The 21,014-nt window shown below is 42.1% G+C and overlaps 1 protein-coding gene across 2 annotated transcripts in view; it reads left to right on the top strand.

Moving 5' to 3' along the window:
- Positions 1–21,014, top strand: part of kcnh1a (potassium voltage-gated channel, subfamily H (eag-related), member 1a) — a 243,938-nt gene that overhangs the window by 70,737 nt on the left and 152,187 nt on the right. The window contains exon 8 of one of the 2 annotated variants that reach the window (XM_048535533.2): positions 5,815–6,014. The exons of the other annotated variant lie outside the window; for it this stretch is intronic. Coding sequence (XP_048391490.1) covers positions 5,815–6,014 — 200 coding nt within the window. The remainder of the gene's footprint in view (positions 1–5,814; positions 6,015–21,014) is intronic. 2 annotated transcript variants of the gene reach the window in all.

Here is a 21,014-nt window from a genome sequence, read left to right on the forward strand (position 1 = left end):
ATGGGATTTTTGCATCCTATCCAATTAATTTCCCTTGCCCTTCTAAAAGCTCTGGGAAGACAAAGAAAATTCTACGAAATGAATTTTTAACGTACTGGACAGGAATGCATAATGTTTGAAGTACTGGTTTTGTAGTGTTAAAATTACTGTATCTGGAGATTGAAATTGTTGAATAAAATTGTTGATTTTAACTCTGTAAGATGTGAATTCAAAATACTTACTGCTGCTGTCCAATTTGCGTAAATAGCAGGAGGGATTTTGAGAGGCTCCTATGGTTGGATGGTCTGGGATAGAATGGAGTCTGGGAGCAGAAGTGGCCATGACCTTCCTTATGGGAAAGTTTTTAGACTTAAACCTAATAGTGCCTTTTCCAACTTTGGGCATGCATCTGTTTAGATGGAAGTGCTCTGACCAGCTGCTGAGGTGTTGGCTAAGATTGCATTCTGGTCCCAATTTCTGTAAAAGTAAACTGAAATACTAAGTTGATGTGGTTCCCATCTGTTTTAGTATGCCTGAGAAATGGCTGGCTAAATGTGAGTGTGGTTTGGATCGGAGTGCGCAAATAACCTGCTCATTTTTAGTGCCCATCCATTTAACAGAAATCCAGCCGTATAATAAAAACAAAGTCGATCAGGCTGAAATGGTTTGTTTGTAGAGATTGTAATAGAAACTGAGGGGGGGGGGGGGGTAATACAGTGTGCCATTTTTCTGCTAAATACGTTAATTTAATTTGTGAATATTTAATTAAGTTAGTCTTGATATAATGCAAGGTTTAGAAATAGATTATTCCATTACATAACCCTTTGCTGTCAAAGCTATGATTTGCTTTCGGTCTCAGACCATCATACTGAACATTTGATGTGGCAACAATAACAACAACCCAGCTCTTGCAGCATTGATAAAACAGTGATAAGTGGCTTCAACACACTTTCTGGTTCTTTAATTGCTCCCTATAACTGGTCAGCTCAACCACATGCTACATGTTCCTTCTGCACTTTTTTAAAAGAAGATGATGTTGCTCCTCTGAGAGATTATCTAATTAGGATAGATAATAACTCAATCATACAGACTCAGTATACCTTCTCTTCAGACCTATGTCCATGACTCTTCTGATGTCCAAGTCATTTCAAAAGTTATCAATTGCTTCTTCACTGTGGACATCCACTCCCTCTACACCTCCATCTCCCACCTGGACGGTTTCGGAACTCAGTTACTTCCTTGAACAAAGGCCCAACCGATCCCCTTTCACTAACAACATACTGCACCTGGCTCAACTTGCCTGCACTCTGGACAACCACCTTTCCAAATCCACCATTTACTTCCTCCAAATAAAATATGTTCCTGTGGATACCTACATGAGTCCCAATTATGTTTGCCTTTTTGTGAGCAACGTGGAACAGCCATCTTTCCTGTCGTACTCCAAAACCCCATCTCACCTGTTTTTTCAGTTACATTGATGACCATATTGCCACCTCTTGCTCCTGCTATAATCTGAAAAAAACGTCATTGGCTTTGTTTCCATTTTACATTCTTCCATCACCTTTACCTGGTTAATCTTGGACCCTTCCCTTCCCAAACAACTTAGCCTGTCTCATGCAATACAGACAATCTGCTAATGTTCACTAGAAGCTCGTTGACTGACATAGCTATCTGAACAACACTTCTTCACACCCTGCTTCCTGTAAAGATTACACTCCATTTTCCCAGATCATCCATGTAGTATTCATCCTGATGATGTAACCTTTCACATTGACAGTACTGACATGCCTTCCTTTTTTCCCAACTGAGGATTCCCACCAAGCGTCGTTGACAGAACCCTCCAGCATATCCAGTTTATTTCATATACCTCTACACTCTCTCTTTTTTCCCTTCCTCCTAACATTATGATGGGGTTTCCTTTTGTCTTCAACCACTACATCACCTTACCTTGTATTCCAAGGAGCACCTTCTACCATTGTCATCAGTTCAAGTGTGATGCGACTATCCACCGTCTTCCCCTGCCCCCCTCTTCCAGATTCTCACTGGTACTGTTCTCTTCACAACACCCTCATCCCCTGAACATCCACTCCCTTCCCTATGGCATCTTTCTGTGGAAGTTTAAGAAGTGCAACACTTGTCCTTTTACTTCCACTCTTATTATTCTCCAAGGCTCTGAAGACAACAATGATTTTCTTCCACAACTTTTGATGGAATGTACTCAATTCTAGACTGAGTCGTTTTCTATGGAGCAGGGAAAACTGAGGCAGACATGATTGAGGTGCAGAAAATTGAGTGGCCTTGATTGGGTAGACAGGAAGGAATCCTTTCCTCTTGGTCATTACTGAACAGCATGAGGGTGTGGGTGGTGGGACCATTGATTTAAGGGGAAACAGGTTTAGAGGGAATGTGAGGAAATTTATTTCATCTAGAGGATGGTGGGACTCTGGAATTCACAGCCTCTACAATGCCAGCCCCACCAGGATGGTTTCAGAACTCTCAGTTTCTTCCTTGAACTAAGGTCCAACTATCCCCATCCACCAACACCATCTCCGCCTGGCTGAGCTCGTCCTCACTCTGGACAATTACCCTTCCAAATCTACCATTTACTTCCTCCAAATAAAAGGTGTTAAATATAGACATAGACATAGAAACCTTCACAACATTTTAGGAGTACATAGATGTGCACTTGGAGGATTATAGGGCTGCAGAAGATAACAATGTTTGAGGGAGATGATCACGTGAGGAATTTGACAACAAGGACTAGAATTTTAAGGATGGTTTGTTTAATTAGGAGCCAGTATATGCCTCTGAACACAAATATAAAGAATAATGGAATTTACTGCGTTAGGACAGTGACGACAAAGTTTTTGAATAGCTCAGTCACAAATTCCTGAAATATTTGTTATGGTTATTATATTGGTGCTCTGAGTTAATAAGGTTAAAATCATTTAGCAATTTTGTTACTGGTATCCAAGACCCCGAATGGAAATGGACTTTGGGTAAGGATAGAGTTGAAGACAATGGGTGGAGTTGTATGGCCTGTTGAGAGTGGATGGTAAGCTGTAAAATTAACTGCTGTGGCAGCAGTACCGTGTCTATGTCCTACCCATTTCCACGAGTATTTTACAAGTGGTTTGCCTGCCCTTGGGCCATTTGAGGCTGTTAAATACATATCTTTAAGAATTCTAAAGGGAGGACCCAACAACTGTGGTTAACTAAAGAAGTTGGGAAAAGCATCAAATTTAAGGAAAAAGGGTATAATTGTGCAAAGACGAGTGGTAGGTCAGATGATGGGTAAGAATATAATGAACAGCAGAGGACCATTAAAGACTCAATAAGGAGGGCGACATTACAGTATGAAAGAAAGGTAGCTAGAAATCTAAAAATGGATAGAGATAGTAGGATCTAGACCCAAAATGTCAGCTTTCCTGCTCCTCAGATTCTGCTTGCCCTGCTGTTTTCATCCAGCTGTACACCTTTTTATCTAAAAATGGATAGCAAGAGTTTCTACAAGAATGTAAAAAGAAAAAGAAAAAGTTAGGTGAATGTTGGTCCTCCAGAGAGTGATAATGGGAAATTAATATTAGATACTAAGTAGTGAATAAAATAAGCAAATATTTTTAGCTCTGTCTTCACTATATGGAGCATACAAAAGCAGTTCAGTCATAGCTGTAAATCAGGATAATGGGAGAGTGGAACTTAGTGAAATTTTAACCATGAGGGAACTAATACTAAACAAACTGATCGAGCTGCGAAGTTGCAGCTCTCCAGGTTCTAATGAATTTCTTCCTTTGGTCTTAAAGGTGTTGAGCAGTGAGGGAGTAGATGCATTGGTGTTAATTTTATAAAATTTCCTACATTCCTGAAAGATGCCATCAGATTGGACAGGAGTAAATATAACCTCCCAATGAAGAAGTGAGCGAAGCAGAGAACAGGAAACACATTAGCCAATTAGCTTGACGTTTATCATGGCAAAGGTGTTAGAATAGATCCTTAAAGAGGTTATAGCTGGGCATTTAGAATGGGAGATGGTGGCATCATGGTATTATCACTGGACTAGTATTCTAGATTCCCTTGGCTAATGCCCCAGAAATAAGGGTTTGTATCCACGAAAGTAGCTGACGTTAGGGCGGGGTGGGGCGAGGGTGTGGTGGTCAGGAAGGAAGGAATTGGGAGGGAGGACTGGTGGAGAGAACAGCAGGTTGCAAATGGCCAGTGATAGATTAAGAAAATGGATAAAGTTATGGCTGTTAGTGTTTAATACAGAGAAGTGCAAAAATATTTATTATGGATCTAAGAAAATTCAGGAGCAGTGTGGATTAGGTGTACAGAAGTCTCCAAAAGCCAGCATACAAGTAGAAAAATAATTCCAAAAACTCAAGGAATTTTACTCTTTTTGTCATGGGAAATTAAAGGGAAGGAGGTTATGCTACGTATTAATATTTGGTTAGACTGCATCCAGCGTGATGCGAGTGCTGCATTTATTTCTGGGCTGTACATCTCAAACAGAACTTACTGGTATCCCAAAGGACGTGATGCAGATTTAGGTTGTGTAACTTAACATTTGAGCATGAAAGATTAAAGGTTGATTGAGCTGATGTAGATTGTTGACTGAGGGATTTGATATATTAGATAGAGAGAAACTATTTCATCTAGTAGGAGAGATTCAGAACAACAGCAATAAACTTACAGCTTAGCTGTTCAGATGTAATGTTTAGGAAGCTTTCCTTCCCCACAAAGGATAGTGGAAATCACGAACCTGCTTGTCCCTGCCACCATCTAACTGTTTCTTCACACCAATGTCCCTGTATGCTCCACGGCTGCTATCATCCTCGACCTTTTATTTGTGCAAATAGGCATTAGCAGGCTATTAGCCTTAACTCATGATCATGCCTGGTCTCAGGCAGATTCACAAACCACTTCAGCCCTTCAACTCATTACTTTGGAGTTCAGGGACAGCTATGACATGTTTCTGCCAAATCGTTTGTGCACAGGGACACGCACGCATATCTCATTTATCTGTACGTTATGATTCTGATGGTTCTTAGCTTACTTTCTTAGTATTCACTCACTTTGCACTGACTTGGAGTCAGCTAGTTTCTATTTACTTCACATTGCTGTCTGACCCTGCACTCATTGACTCCAGCATTGATTCAGGCTGATTTGGTCTAAGGGTGTGGCTTCCAGTAGCAGTCTACAGATGAAAGAAAAAGCCCTCCTCTCGATCACCCTGTCCACCAAAACCTCCACTCCCTGTCCATGAAGTAGGGAGTAAGCTTTCCCTTTTGGGGCATGTCCTCTGGGATAATTGTCACATACCAGAGCATAAGGGCCAGCCCTTGACATGGTGCTAGTGGCATGAATGACACAAGTCCCAACAAAGGCAAGGACATCTATATCTCCAGCCATGTGATGCCCTGAGAATGACAGCGGTAGGTACATTCTTGTCAGGCAAAAGAATCAGAAGTTTTCAGGGGTAGGTGGAAATGCAGAAATCATACAAACATATCAGCAATGATTTTCTTGGATGGTGGAGCAGGGTCAAGGGACTGAATAGTCCACTCCTGTATTTATTTCATATGTTTGTAAGACCTAAGTCAATTACAATTTTAGTTGTAAATAGCCATGTTATGTAACTAATAAAGTGAAGAGTGAAGATTTTGAGAGAAGTGTAGTTCTGAGCCATGGGGATTGGGCGTCACAAACCTCAATCGACAAAACACTCACTGAAAATGGAAAAAAAATTCCATCCTTTGCTCTTTCTTCAACTTTACATTCACTTTATGGCTGTTAATGTGGAGATTAAAATCTGCTCTGTCCTTTTCTTGTTTGCAGCTCTCCTGTACGCAACCATTTTTGGTAATGTGACGACGATCTTCCAGCAAATGTATGCTAATAGCAACAGATACCACGAGATGCTGAACTGTGTCCGAGACTTTCTGAAACTTTATCAGGTGCCCAAGGGCCTCAGCGAGCGTGTCATGGACTACATTGTTTCTACATGGTCAATGTCTAAAGGAATTGACACAGAAAAGGTATAGAAACCGAAAAGAACATACACTGATCTTTTCCAGTGGTTCTTTAGAATCTTTTGACATAAAGTAATCTTCTCTTGGTGGTGATCTGACCTTTAGATTTGGTTCATAGGTTCAAATGCCACTCTAGAACTTGAGTACGTATGTATTTTGGTATTTTGCCATTCTGCCAGTGTGCTGAGGGAGTAGTGCATTGTTTAAGTGTAAGAATTTCGGGTTCACTTTAAGTTTAATTGTAAAACCATGCCTGTTTTTGCCCTCCTTGTTTAAGGAAGGATGAAAGTAAATGCATTGGAAGCAGTTCAGAGGATCTTTACTATCATGATACCTGCAATGAGTTGGTGGTTTAAAAACGAAAGTTTTCACATGCTTCAGAGATAATGGGAACTGCAGATGCTGGAGAATTCCAAGATAATAAAATGTGAGGCTGGATGAACACAGCAGGCCAAGCAGCATCTCAGGAGCACAAAAGCTTTTGTGCTCCTGAGATGCTGCTTGGCCTGCTGTGTTCAGCCAGCCTCACATTTTATTATCTTGGTTTTCACATGCTTGGTTTGTTTCCACCAGAGTGAGGGGTGATTTTAATTAAGTGTATGAGCTCCTGAAAACTCTTTACAAAGTGAACGCAAATAGAATGCTTTCTCTTGTGGGTAAGTCAATAATTAGGGGGCACTGTTTGAAAATTAGAGTTTATTTTAGGACAAAGTTGAGGAGGAATGTCTTTCAGAGGATTGTGCACTTTTGGAGCACTCTGACTCAAAGGGAGGTGGAGATGGGATCATTGAATATTTTTAAGGCAGAGGTTGATAGATTCTTGTTAGATAGTAGAAGCAAGGGTGATTGAGGGTAGATGGTAATGTGGATTTGGAAACACAAATCGATCAGCCATGATCTTAATGAATGATGGAGCAGGCTTGAGGGTGCAAACTGTCTACTTGTGCTCCTGTTTCATATGTTCATAAGATCTAGGTCAATCACAGTTAGAGTTTGAGAGAACCAGTCATCGAGTCATACAGCATGGAAACAGACCCTTTGGTCTAACCAGTGCGTGCTGCCAATTTTAAACTCGGTCCACATGCCTCCAAACATTTCTTATTCATGCACTTATCCAAATATCTTTTAAACATTATAGCTGATCCTGCAACCACCACTTCCCCTGGAAGTTCATTCCACACATGAACCATTCTTTGTGTAAAAAACAGTTGTCCCTGATGCCTTTTTAAAATCTTTCTGCTTCGCTTATAAAATATGCCCTCTAGTCTTGAAATGCCCCACCCTATGGAAAAGACACCTACCATTCACCTTATCTATATCTCTCATAATTTTATAAGCCTCCTTAAGATCAATCCTCAACCTCTGATGTTCCAGTCCAAAGGTTTCCTGGTCTTGATTAGTTGCAAGACCCATTCCAGGTACAAATATTTTCATGAATCCTGCTGATTTTATTAAGTTTATCTTAACGAGTATAAAATAATCATTTCAGAATACCAGAGATAATAGGAACTGTAGATGCTGGAGAATCTGAGACAACAAGGTATGGAACTGGATGAACACAGCAGGCCAAGCAGCATCTTAGGAGCAGGAAAGCCAACATTTTGGGCCTAGACCCTTCATCAGAAAATGAAGGGCCTAGGCCTGAAACATCAGTTTTCCTACTCCTAAGATGCTGCTTGGCCTGCTGTGTTCATCCAGCTCCTCACCTTATTATTTCAGAATACCACTTTGCTACAAAGATTGACTGGGCACAGGTCTCTTGTTGTTGTTTATTGACTGAGGTTCTCCTTTTCATCAGTCTTCCTTTCCTTGCACTAAGCCACTAAGAATAATCATTTATTAACCCTTGCTAGCCACCACCTCTGTTCATGATCAGACACATCTTGAATTCTGTTTGGCTTGTTAATGCATGAATATTGCATGATCTGTTCATGGTCAATCTTGGACTGGGTAGTAGTGTTTGCCTGATTTCTTTAAGAGGAATGGTCATCCTACTGTGATAACAAGGCATAGAGCACCTTGTTATCTCAGATTCTGCAGCATCTGCAGTTCCTACTATTTCCGAAACATTTCCTACTGTGATTTGATTCATTCTTTGACATGCCAATTATTTGATAAGACCATTCCTTTTATAAGAGCTTGCCCCTTATTGCTTACCAACTGCATTGATCTTTAATTTTAGCATCTGCACTAGTGTCACCTCCTAATGATTAAATATCATCCCAAACATCCAAACTTTTCATCTGAATATTTTCCAAAGCCTTTAATGACAAGATGTGTAACCTGGAACAAATTAAATGACAGTAAAAATAGCCATACACATGGCTGTGTTACATACTTTAAGTTATAAATTGAAACTTCTTAAAACATGTATTTGTCTTTGAGGAAAAGTTTTGCACCTCAAAATATTCTCATGTGGTAGCCCAAGTTTATATTAGCTTGAGCTATAATAGCAACTATAAGGCCATAAAGCTTACCTATGGCCTTCGCCTTTTTGGCTTGTTTTTGGCTTGAAAGCATTGACACCTAACCACACTCAAACCAAATATAATTTTATTCTTCACTTGCTTCATCAAGTCCAAATAATTAATTATTTTTAAAAAGTTGTAAAATGCAGAACTTATATACATGTGATATGAAATGAAAGCTCTGATCATCTGTTAAGATAGATACAAAAGATCTAATGGACTTATTTGGAAACCAGCAGGGAGAAAACAGGACATGTAAACATTAAAATCTAAATCTGCAGCAAAAACTAAGTATAACTCTAAATTTACCTATCCTGCATGAATAAATTTGCCCAAGTGATTATCCTCCTTGAGGTGTGGGCTGAAGTTGAGCTTGTGGTTTTTGTTGCCTAAGCTCCATGCCCTTGGTGTTCAGATGTACTTCACATCCTATCAGGCATCGGCTCTTGCTCAGTACTGTCCCAGGTCTCAGCCTCTTGCTTTCACCTAGTTCTTGCATCTCAATACCTTCATATCTGGATTCCAAGCCCACATTCCTCAAGATGCCAGAAGCCTTTCTCTGCTACATATTGCTCACCACCTTGAGTTTTAAAAAAGGAAAGAGGTAGCTTTGAATACTTGGTCAAAGGAACATGGGAGAGCAAGAAAGAGGAATCAGTTTTCGGTACAAGAAAAGCCAGGCCTGCTACAAGACAGCTAAAGGTCTGCCAACCTGTGACAGTGCCATGATCTAGTTATTATTTTGCAGAGATTTATGTTCCTTCTCTAATTGAACACCTCAAAGATACTATATCTAAAACTTACGTGATGAATATTCCATTTAAAATTCTATTTTGAAAATTTGTTCCAGATGCACTAACTAAGCAATACAAATTTTACGCTGCTTACACAGATGACTTGAAATAGATTGTATAATATGCCATAAAAATAATTGAATGATACATTATACAACTCTAGTTAGACAATGGTTAAATGTGAAAGAATAATATGTTGGTTTCCGGTCCAATCTTGACTAGCTTGTAAATTAATGGTTGATGTTTTGAGTTGATTTTGATTCACTTTCGTGGTTTTTGGCTCTTACATTGTAGTGTGACTGCATAAGAAAACAGCTGTTCCTTTGTAGTTGCTTAATAAAGATTTGAATACTGTGGAGACTCCCTTTCAAGTGCAAAGTTGAACTGTGAATATTGCCTCTTCAAATTTCTGGTCTGTGCTCATTAACTGTCAGTATAGCAGAAAATAGGTGTCACAGTTCTGTGATTAAAATTCTAATTCACTTTAAGCCTTTGGATCTCCAGAATAACTATGCAAAGTCATGTTCTTATTTCAATACCCTCCTTTTAACTGTCCTTGAATATGTACATTTCAGTTATATTTAGGGCTAGCATCAAGACAGTGTAATTTTTGAATTTGCACTGAACAACAAACATGTGCTAAAGGTAGTTCATAGGTGTTAGTTTTGATAATTTTTAATTTGGAGCATTTCTGAAAGAAATAGTAAATTCAGATTCAAATTCAAGTCGAAACCCATTGATACAGCAATTTTATGCCTTTGTGGCAAGATCTTCTCAACATTATTCTGAAATCAAGGCCAGAACTGGTGTCGGCGCTTGTCAAATATACTGCCCCTGCAGTGTGTCAGTTTGGTGCTGATTGCAATCATTATGGTCAGGCTGGGTGTTGCTAATGCTGGAGAGCAGGACAGGAATTTTATTTCTCCCCACCAGTAGTGGTCAAATAAAACTGTTGAAAAAGGCATTTAAGATATTTTCAATGTGAGATTTTAAATGTTTAAAAGTCTGCACAGGCTACCACACCTTGAGAAATTGATTGTTTGAAGGGAGGTGTGTAGAGAATGAGAGCCAGCCTTAGCTTCCCCACAGCATGTCCCCACGCTCAGAAGAAGGTCAGTGGGTCAAAGAAGGACTGGTATTTGGTAAGGGAGTGCGTTGGCACTGAATGGGTGACAGGGAGAGTGGGCAGCCGGCACCCACACTTTGAATAGAGTCATCACTTTTCTGGCATTAGTTTCCTAATGGATCAATAGAGTAGCTACTTATTCAGGGAAAAAGGCCGTGCCTAGCATTAGCATAACAGTTCGAGTTTGGATGCAGAGGTGGCAACGCTGTGATTCTCCAAGCAAATGGCCACAAAGAGATCTGTGAACTCGGTGAAACTTCCAGTGACCATCAGTCAGTATGGCTTTGAGTTTTATTTTTGCTTCTGGTTCCTTCCAAGCGTCAGCTGCGTACCTCCTGTGGCATCATCTAAATGGCCACCATTGTACCTCGTTGGTCATTGAGGCTGGATGTAATGTCATCAGGCCAGAGGGACTTTCATTTCACCTCCAACTTTGGATTGCCCAGTTTGAGGGGACCATAACTTGCACCCATCAAGGAACCTAATGACTGTCCAGTGAGATCCGTGAGTAGGAAAGGCCTTCATTCCCTCAATGTCCTGCTTTTCTACAACCACATCACAAGCTCCAGGTGTGTGCCCACTTCTTTTGCAGCTGCCATGACTGCCCCATCCTCTGACATTACAGGACACCCTGACCTTCATTCTAACCCTCAAAATGCCTGGATACATTCTTGGGGCAAGGGATATCCCTTGAAGGGATAGGTTTCCATAGCTGTGGGAGCTACAGATGGAGCCCCACAGGTGAAGCTACTCAGTATGTCAGCTATTGATAGGCCATTGAGGTAGCTGGAGCACTTGGTGGGTCTTTCCCTTCAATTCCCCCCTCCCCGTCAAGACTGTGAGGATGCTGAATATCTAGGAAGAGACAACTCATCATTGGAGCAGTAGCACATTAAAAAAAGGAATTGGAGGCAGAGGACTCTAATTCTGAACATAATACAGTGTGGAGCTGGAGCTACACAGCAAGCCAGGCAGCATCAGAGGAGCAGGAAACTTGATGATTTGGGTCAGGACCCTGCTTCAGAAATAGGGAGAGGGAAGGGAGCTCAGAAATAAATGGAGGGAAGAGGGTGGGCCTGGAAAAGGTAGGTCGGATGGTGGAGATTGGTCAGTGAGTTGGGAGTGGCCGATAGGTGGGAAAGAAGATAGACAGGTTGTGTCACGTCAAGGAGGCAGGGATGAGAGGAAGGGTTGATTGTGGGATGAGGCCAGGGTTGGGGAGATTTTGAAACTAGTAAAATCTGCATTTAGGCCATTAGGCTGTCTGCTCCCAAGGCAGAATGAGGTGTTGCTTCTTCAGTTTGCAGGTGGTGTCATTGTGTCACTGAAGGAGGACCAGGATGGACATGTCACCCAGGGATTGGGAGGGGGAGATCAAATTGTTGGCGACGAGAAGGTGGTGGTGTTTGTCATGAACAGAGCACAGATGCTTTACAAAACTGCCTCTGAGCCTCTGTTTGGTCTCACCAATGTAGAGGAGGCCACATCAGGAGCAGCGGATGCAGTAAACCACATTGATGGATATACAGGTGAACCCCTGTCTAATGTGGAAGGTTTGTTTGGTGCCTTGAATGGAGGTGAGGGGGGAGGTTTGGGGGCAGGTGTAGCACTTCCTGTGGTTGCAGGGAAAGGTGGTGGGGTTAATAGGGAGTTTGGAGTTGATGAGGGAGTCGCAGAGAGCGGTCCCTACAAAAGGCAGATAGGGGTGGGGAGGGAAATATCTCTTTGGTTATGGGGTCGATTTGTAAGTGGCAGAGAATGATACGTTGAATCTAGATGTTAGTGGGATGAAACTTGAGGAAAAGCAGCATTCTGTCTTTCTTTTCATTGGGGGAAGGGGATGTGAGAGCAGAGGTGTGGGAAACACGAGAGGCAGTTGAAGACATTTTTGACCACTGAAGGGGGAGGTTGCGGTCCTTGAAATAGGAGGACATCTGGGATGTTCAAGAATGGAATGCCCCATCTTGGGAGCAGATGCGGTGGAGGTGGAGGAATTGGGAATAGGGGATCACATTCATGCGGGAAGGTAGGTGAGAGCAGATGTAGTCCAGATAGCTGTGGGAGTCACTGGGCTTGAAATAGACATCGGTTTTGAGGCGAGATGGTGACAGAGCTCCAGGAAGGGGAGGGAGGTATCTGAGATCGTCCAGGTTGGGGTGAAAGATGTTAGTAAAATTGAGCTATTCAAGTGTGGGAGTATGAGGGAGCATCAATACATTCATTGATGTAGTGGAGGAAGAGGTGGGGTATAGTGCCAGTGTAACAGTGAAAAAGGGACTGTTCCACATAGCCTACGAAGAGGCAGGAATAGCTTGGGCCCATGCAGGTTCCCATGGCCACCCTCTTAGTCTGTGGGAATTGGTAGGAGTTGAAGGAAAAGTTGTTAAGGGTAGGACAAGTTCAGTTAAGCAGATGAGGGTGTCGGTGGAGGGGGACTGGTTGGGCCTGCTGGTCAGGAAGAAGTGGAGGGTTTTTAGGCCATCCATGTGGGGGATACAAGTGTACAGGGATTGGATGTCCGCAGTGAAGACGAGGAGGCCAGGGAATTGGAAGTCTTGGAGGAGATGGAGGGCGTGGGCGATGTCCCAAATGTAGGTGGGGAGTTCCTGGTCTGGGGGAACAAACAGAGTCAGGATAAGCGGAGACACGTTCAGTGGGGCAGGAGCAGGCGGAGACAATTGGTCAGCTGGGACAGTCATGTTTGTGGATTTTGGGAAGGAGATAGAAATGGGCAGTGTGGGATTGGGGAATAATGAGGTTGGAGGCTGTGTGTGGGAGGTCATCTGAGGTTATGAATGGTTTGAGAGATGATGTTTTGGTGGTCAGGGATGGGGTCAAAATCGAGGTGGCTATAGGAGGAGGTTTCCGAGAGTTGGTGCTTGGCATTGGCGATGTAATTGTCACTGCGCCATACCAATACCATACCCTTATTTGCGGGTTTGATTGTGAGCTTAGGGTTGGAGCAAAGGGAGCAGAGGGCTGCATGTTCCATGGGGGAGGGTTGGAGTGAGTGAAGGAGTGGAGAGGTTGAGGCAATCAATGTTGCAACAACAGTTGGAAATGAAGAGGTTGAGGGAAGCTAGGAGGCGGGAGGTGTAGTGTCCAGGAGGATGAGGTGTGTTGGAAGCGGGACTCTCCTGCCTCACCTGTGCTCTGCTCATGACAAACAACAACAGCTTTTGGCCACCAACCATTTTAACACCCTCTCCCACTCCCTGGATGACATTTCCACCCTCGGCCTCCTCCAGCATCACAATGACACCACCCGCAACTGGAAGAGCAGCACCTCATATTCTGCCTTGGGATCCTACAACCCGCCAGCCTAAACATGGAATTCACCGGTTTTAAAATCTCCCCACCCACCACCCCCCGGCCTCATCCCATGTCCAACCCTCCCTCTCATCCCCACCTCCTTGATCTGACACAACCTGTCCATCTTTCCATCCAGAATGATTTGTCTGGAGAGTCAGTTTGGGACGAGGTCCAGAACAAGGAAGGAGCAGTCACTTTGGGCGTTTTTTACAGACATCCTAATAGTTGCAGAGAAGTGGAGGAGTGGATTGGGAGGCAGACACTTGAAAGGTGCAGAAGTTGCAAGGTTGTAGTCAGGGGGGTGACTTCAACTTTCCAAATATTGTTTAGGAACATTTTAGATCTAATAGTTTAGATGGAGTGGATTTTGTCCAGTGCATTCAGGAAGGATTCCTGACATAGCACGTCGACAGGCTAACACGTGGAGAGACCACTTTGGATTTGGTGCTTGGCAATGAACCGGGCCAAGTGTTAGACCTGTTGGTAGGAGAGCATTTTGGCTATGGCGATCGTAGCTCTGTTACTTTTACAATAGTCATGGAAAAGGATAGATACGTATAGCAGGGTAAGGTTTATAATTGGGTGAAGGATAATTACAATTCAGTTAGGCAAGAACTGTGTAACATAAAATGGGAACAGATGCTGTCCGAGAAGAGCACTATTGAAATGTGGAGATTGTTTAAGGAATGCATACTGTATGTGCTCGATATGTTTGTCCCTAGCAGCCAGGAACGATGCAGTCAAATGAGGGATCCTTGGTTCTTGAGAGGTCGAACATCTGGTTAAGAGGAAGAAAGACTGTTCTGTCAGATTTGGGAAACAAGGAACGGAAAAGGCTCTAAAGGGATACATGTTATCTAGGATGGAGCTGAAGAAAGGGCTTAGGAGAACTATAAGGGGGCATGCGAAAACCTTGGCAGATAGGATCAAGGAAAACTCCAAGGCTTTTTACACGTATGTGGGGAATAAGAGAATGACCAGTGAAAGGGCAGGGCCGATGAAGGATTGTAAAGGGAATTTGTGCACAGACCCTAAAGAGATAGGAGAGGTCCTTAATGAATACTTTTCTTCGGTATTCACAACTGAGAGGGGCATAGCTGTAGAAGTGAAGTGTAGAAGTGTAGTGTGAAACAGGCTGGTGGGCTGGAGGAGGTTGCTGTTACTAAAGATGATGTGCTAGGAACTTTGAGGAAGTTGAAGATAGATAAGTCCCTCTGGCTTGATGGGATTTATCTAAGGATTCCATGGGAAGCGAGGGAAGAGATCACACTGCCTTTGGCGATGATCTTTTCATCCTCACTGTCCACAGGTATAGTGCTGGAAGATTGGAGAGAGGCAAACGTCATTCCCTTGTTCAACAAAGAGAATAAGGATAACCCTGGAAATTACAGGCCAGTTAGTCTTACGTCAGTGCTGGGCAAATTATTGGAAAGGGCTCTAAGAGATAGGATTTATGATCACTTGGAAAGGCACAGTTTGATTTGTGATAGTCAGCATGGATTTGTGAGGTGTAGATCATGCCCCACAAACCTTTTTGAATTCTTTGAAGAGGTGACCAAACATGTGGATGAAGGTATCGCAGTGGATGTGGTATACATGGATTTAAGTAAGGCGTTTGATAAAGTTCCCCATGGTAGGCTCATGCAGAAGGTAAGGAGGCATGTGATAGGGGAAAATGTGGCAGATTGGATTCAGAATTGACTGACCCTTCGAAGACAAAGGGTGGTAGTGGATGGAAAATATTCAACATGGTGCTCAGTTATGAGTCGTGTACCACAAGAATCAGTTCTGGGTCAACTTCTATTTGTGATTTTTGTAAATGATTTGGATGAAGTAGTGGAAGGGTGGATTAGCAAGTTCGTGGACGATATGAAGGTGGGTCATATTGTGTACAGTGCAGAGGTCTGTTCTAGGTTACAAAGGGACATTGATAGAATGCAGAGCTGGGCTGAGAAGTGGCAGATAGAGTTTAACCCTGAAAAATATGAGGTGATTCATTTTGGAAAGACAAACTTGAAGGTAGAATACAGGGTTAATGAAAAGATTCTTGGCACTGTAGAGGAGCAGAGGGATCTTGGTGTTCATGTTCACAGTTCCCTGAAAGCTGCCACCCAGGTGCATAGAGTTGTTAAGAAGGCATATGGTGTGTTAACTTTCATTAATAGAGGGATTGAGTTCAAGAGCTGTGAAGTTGTGCTCCAGCTATACAAAAGCCTGATTCAGCCACATCTGGAGTATTGTGTGCAGTTCTGGTCACGTGATTACAGGAAAGATGTGGAAGCGTTGGAAAAAGAGTAGAGGAGATTTACCAGGATGTTGCCTGGAATGGCGGAAGGTCTTATGAGGAAAGGTTGAGAGAGCTAGGGCTTTTCTCTTTAGAACGAAGGATAAGAGGTGACTTGATAGAGGTGTACAAAATGACCAGAGGTGTAGATAGACTGTGCAGCCAGAGACTTTTTCCCAGGGTGGAGGAAGCTATTATGAGGGAGCATCATTTTAAAGTGAGTGGAGGTAGACATAGGGGAGATGTCAGAGGTAGTTTATTTACCCAGGGAGTGGTCAGGGCATGGATTGCATTGCCTGTGAGGATACTGGAGTCGGCCTCATTAGAGGCATTTAAGCGCTTATTAGATAGGCATATGGATGATAGTATAAGGTAGGGGTGGAGGTTAGCTAAACCTTAGGATTGGGGTAAAAGTTCGGCACAACATTATGGACCGAAAGGCCTGTACTGTGCTGTATGGTTTTATATTCTATCTTCTCTCCCACCTATCCTCCCCACCCATCCCCCGACCAATCTCCCCCACTGCCTACCTGCACTCACCTATCACCATCCCACCTACCTTCCCCAGCCCCACCCCTCCTCTATTTATTTCTGAGTTCCCTTCCCTCTCCCCATTTCTGAAGAAGGGTCCTGACCCGAAACATCAACTTTCCTGTACCTCTGCTTCCTGGCCTGCTGTGGTTCTCCAGCTCTACACTCTGTTTTCTCTGACTCCAGCATCTGCCGTTCTTACTATCTTTGTTTCTTGATAGCTGTATTCAGAGGCACCCCCCGCCGCCTCCAACAAGTGGAAGCATCCTCTTGGTGTCCAATCTATCTAATGCTCTCAGGATCTCATACATTTCAATAAGATAACCTTTTATACATCCAAACTCCAGTGGGTAAAGGCCCAACCTGTCCAGAAGATGACAACTCCCTCTCCCTTCCCCTGTCCATCATTATCCAAATCTGTATTGATGAAGGGAATGGTTGCTTTACTGGTCTCCATTTCCCTCTGATGTGATGGAAGGCTATGACACCAATCAGAGTGGACAGCATCCTCAGTGATTTTTGCCATGAGCTATCTAAATGAGTCCTATTCAGCTGGACCACTCCCACTCCCGCAATGATGGTATTACTCTTACACGTGTCTATGACGTGCCACCTTATGAAATGCATGTTCAATCAACAGGTTCTCCTTTACTCACCCTTGTGTTCCTTCCTAAAAGAAAACTCATTATTAGGGAAACACACTTTCCATCTAACAAAACCATGTTAACTCTGATTACATTATGATTTCCTTAGCATTTTGCTATATAGCATTCAAAATGGCTTCCAGTAATTTCCCTATGATAGATATAAAGCTGTTTGACTTATCATTTCCTACTCTTTATCTTCCCTTTTCTTTAAATTAACATTGTATTAGCTATTTCCTAATCTGCTAGGACCCTTGCAGAATATAAGGAAATTTGTAAATTTCCAATTATTCTATCTGCTATTTCTAAAAAAGCACTTTTTTAATAACCTAGGATACAGACAGTCTGGGACTGGGTATTCGTCAGCCTTTGGCTCTAAAAGGTTTCCCAGCACCTTTTACGTAGCCATGGTAATTGTTTTAAGTTCCCCCTTCCTGTTTACCTCTTGATGAACAAATACAATGGGGAAGTTTTCTATATCTTCTTCTGCAATGAAGTCAGATATAAATAACTGTTGAATGCCTTTGTTATGTTCTTGTTTCCATGATCAGTTCGCCAACCTCTCCCTCTAGAGGACCAATACTAGATTGAGTTTTTTTTTCCAAATTAAATAACTGTTAGATTAAGTAACTGTTATGTATTATGAACTCTATTTCTCTCGTACTCTACTTTGTTCCCTCTTTTTTTTAAGTCATTCTTTGCTGGTTATTAAAATCTGATGAATCTTCTAAATGCTTCCGGAATTCTTTGCAGATTTCTACAATGTTTCTTTGAATTTGATACTATTAATAACTTTCTTATTTCATCACTGATGCATCCTTCTCCGAGTCTATCTTTCTCAGTGGGATTGATCTTTGCTGAGAGTTACTAAGTATCTTTAAAGTGTGCCTTTGCATCTCACTGTCTTGTTTCCCAGTTCGATTTAACTAACTTTACCTTCAGACCCTAATTTCTTTATTGATGTTTAAAACACTACTCAACAATCACTTCTCCCTTCACACTGAACTTAAAATTCTATCCTGTAATGTCATGGTGACCGAGAGGCTCCTTTACCGAAAAGTTATTGATTAATCCTGTCTCGGGTTTTTCATTACTGGGTCCTCTCAAACAGTCCCTCCCCTCAGTATTTAGTTTAAAGTAATTTCTACTGTCCTGGTTCTATGACTTACTGGAACAACTTAAAAGGGACCTGAGGGGCAACAGTTTCACAGAGGGTGGTGGATATATGGAAAGAACTGTCAGACTAAGTGGTAGAGATGAATACAATTACAATGTTGAAAGGACATTTGGACAAGTTTAGAGGGATGTAGGCCAAATGCAGGCAAACAGGACTAGTTCAGTTTAGGAAACATGGTTGGCATGGACAAGTTAGGCCAAAGGGCCTGTTTTTGTGCTGCATGACTGTACAGTTTTATGTCACAGAACCCGCAATCCTCAGTGCTGCCAGTGCCATGTGAATCAAAATCCATTTCTTGCCCACCGGTCTATCAGCCATGCACACATCACTCTGATCTTATTTACCTTGCTTGTGATTGAGGTAGTAATCCAGTTCCTTCTTAAAAGCAAACTCATAATTGGGGAAACACTCTTTCCATTTAACAAAGCTATGTTGCCTCTGGTCACATTATGATTTTCTAAGTATCTTGCTATATAACGTTCACAATGGATTCTAGTAATTTCCCTATGATGGATCTAAAGCTGCTTGACCTGCAATTTCCTGCCGTTTATCTTGCCTTTTTTAAAAAAAATAAATGTTATGTTAGGTATTTTCTAATCTGCTGGGACCCTCCTGGAATAATCAAGAGATTATTATCTTTGAAGTTCAACTGTCTAAATTACCTGTACATGCTCATAATCACTAAACAGAATCTCAATCCTACTCCTTTTGGTACCCATGTTAGCTGTGTCGTCCTCCTCCTCTCATTGTAAGTTCCTCTGCAGCTCTAAGCTGACATCCTGAACCCTGGCAAAGGCAGGCAGGCAACACAGGCTGGGCTCATGTTATCAGCTTCAGAGAACTATCTCACTGACCATATTCTTTCCTGTGATCACACTATTCCTATTTACCATCTCCCCCCACCCCCCAAACTATTGAACATGGTGACATGGTCAGTTCATTCATGCACCTTGAGGTCCCATCATCATACATAAAAAGTGTAAGAACCACAAAACTTTTGGACAATTTCAAGAGCTGAGATGCCTCCGTTTGTATCTTTCTGGCCCTAATACCTGCCTCATTTGTAGCCTTACCAGCCTATCCGTGACCATGAGCAGCAGCCAATTTGTCTTATCCTCCTCTCTTCAGCAGAACTTGTTGGTGATCTCATTATATGTCTCATCATGTCAGTGCTCCTTCAAACCAACTCAAAATAGCCAGAAACTCCTGTGTCCATTCTTCGGTGTGGCAGTGATATCATTCAAACCAGCTCAACCTTGCAGTTGAAATCCTTACCCTCTGGAGTCCAGGTCCTTTCCCTGACACTTAGCCCTTATGGACACTTCAATAACTTGGTGTTTACCTTCCCATTCATTAAGGCTTATTACAGGATGAAGGAATTCCGGCCCCATCCAATTACTTGTTTCCGAAGATGCAGGTAGATGTCTGTTTTACATCAGAGCAAGTGGGAACTCTTGGACTTTCATTGAGAATGGCCTAGAATTTCATGGAAACACACAAGTCTCAAACTAAATATGTTGTATATACCGTTGCAAATTGTACAGTTGAAGTGTTGCCCCAGCATAGCACAGGTTTCACTTGTTTGTAACTGTACTGATTCTTTTTCAGTTATAACTCATTTCTAGAATGTGCATCATGATTAAATCAAAACATCTTGCATCTAAGTCACTGGCTACCTTTATGAATATGTTAAGCAAAGCTGAACAGAAGCTGCACTTTTTCCTTTTCACTTTAGCATCAGTGACCCATTCCATCATTTGTGTTTGAAGTCCTTGAACAGCATTCAGAATTTATTTTCAATGCTTTGCCTTTTTGGCAATTATTTTGTTTCTTTTCATATCTTGCATGATTTTATATTGTATTCTTCAAGTATGCTGTGATGCGGTCAGCACTATTATGATTAACAGAACCTATTAAAATAATACCTAGAGAGCAGATGTTAGTGGTAAATGCATTTAGTTGTATATTGAAGCTGATTTTCTCTACAGGGCGATAAAATATACTTTGCTGAAAAAGACAAATCTTATTGAAGCTTTTTGTCCTGTACTCATCAGGACTATGCACAAAAATATCTAAGTAAATGTAAAATAACAGTTTGTACTGTCTGAGAAAAGAGTGCTAAGTAGTTGGCAAATAGACTGTGATTAGTAGGAGCATTGCCATGGAAAATGTGGCAGTTAGTTGACGAGTGATGGTAAACTGCAAATTTTTGTTCAATTTCAAACCAAGTGGGTTGACTCTGGTCAAGGCTGATAATGAACCAGGGAATGAGTGTCGCAATGAAACAGGCACAATGTGTATACATGCTATTTTTGGCTGTGAAGAACAGGGCCCAGTGTTTTAGTGTTTTTTATTCGACCTGTATTTTTCTCCGTCTAATCAACTTGGTGAGAGATGCTATTACACACCTCTGGTGCAGGCGGGACGAACCCAGAGCTCTTGGTTCAGGGGTAGGGACACTACCGCTGCACCATGTGGCTTCCCGTACTCACGTGTGCCACGCTGAGAGTTTGACGGACAGTCATAAATTGGTTGTTAGCATAATTCTTAGCACACTCAGGATGATTTGGTAAATGGTGTCTAGTTGCTGAATCACATTTAATTTTGGACGCACTTGTGTTTTTAAAAGTCGGAGGTCACATGACATCAGCTCATCCTCCAACAGATTTA

This window comes from Stegostoma tigrinum, chromosome 9 (genome assembly GCF_030684315.1).
Source record: "Stegostoma tigrinum isolate sSteTig4 chromosome 9, sSteTig4.hap1, whole genome shotgun sequence".
NCBI lineage: Eukaryota > Metazoa > Chordata > Chondrichthyes > Orectolobiformes > Stegostomatidae > Stegostoma > Stegostoma tigrinum.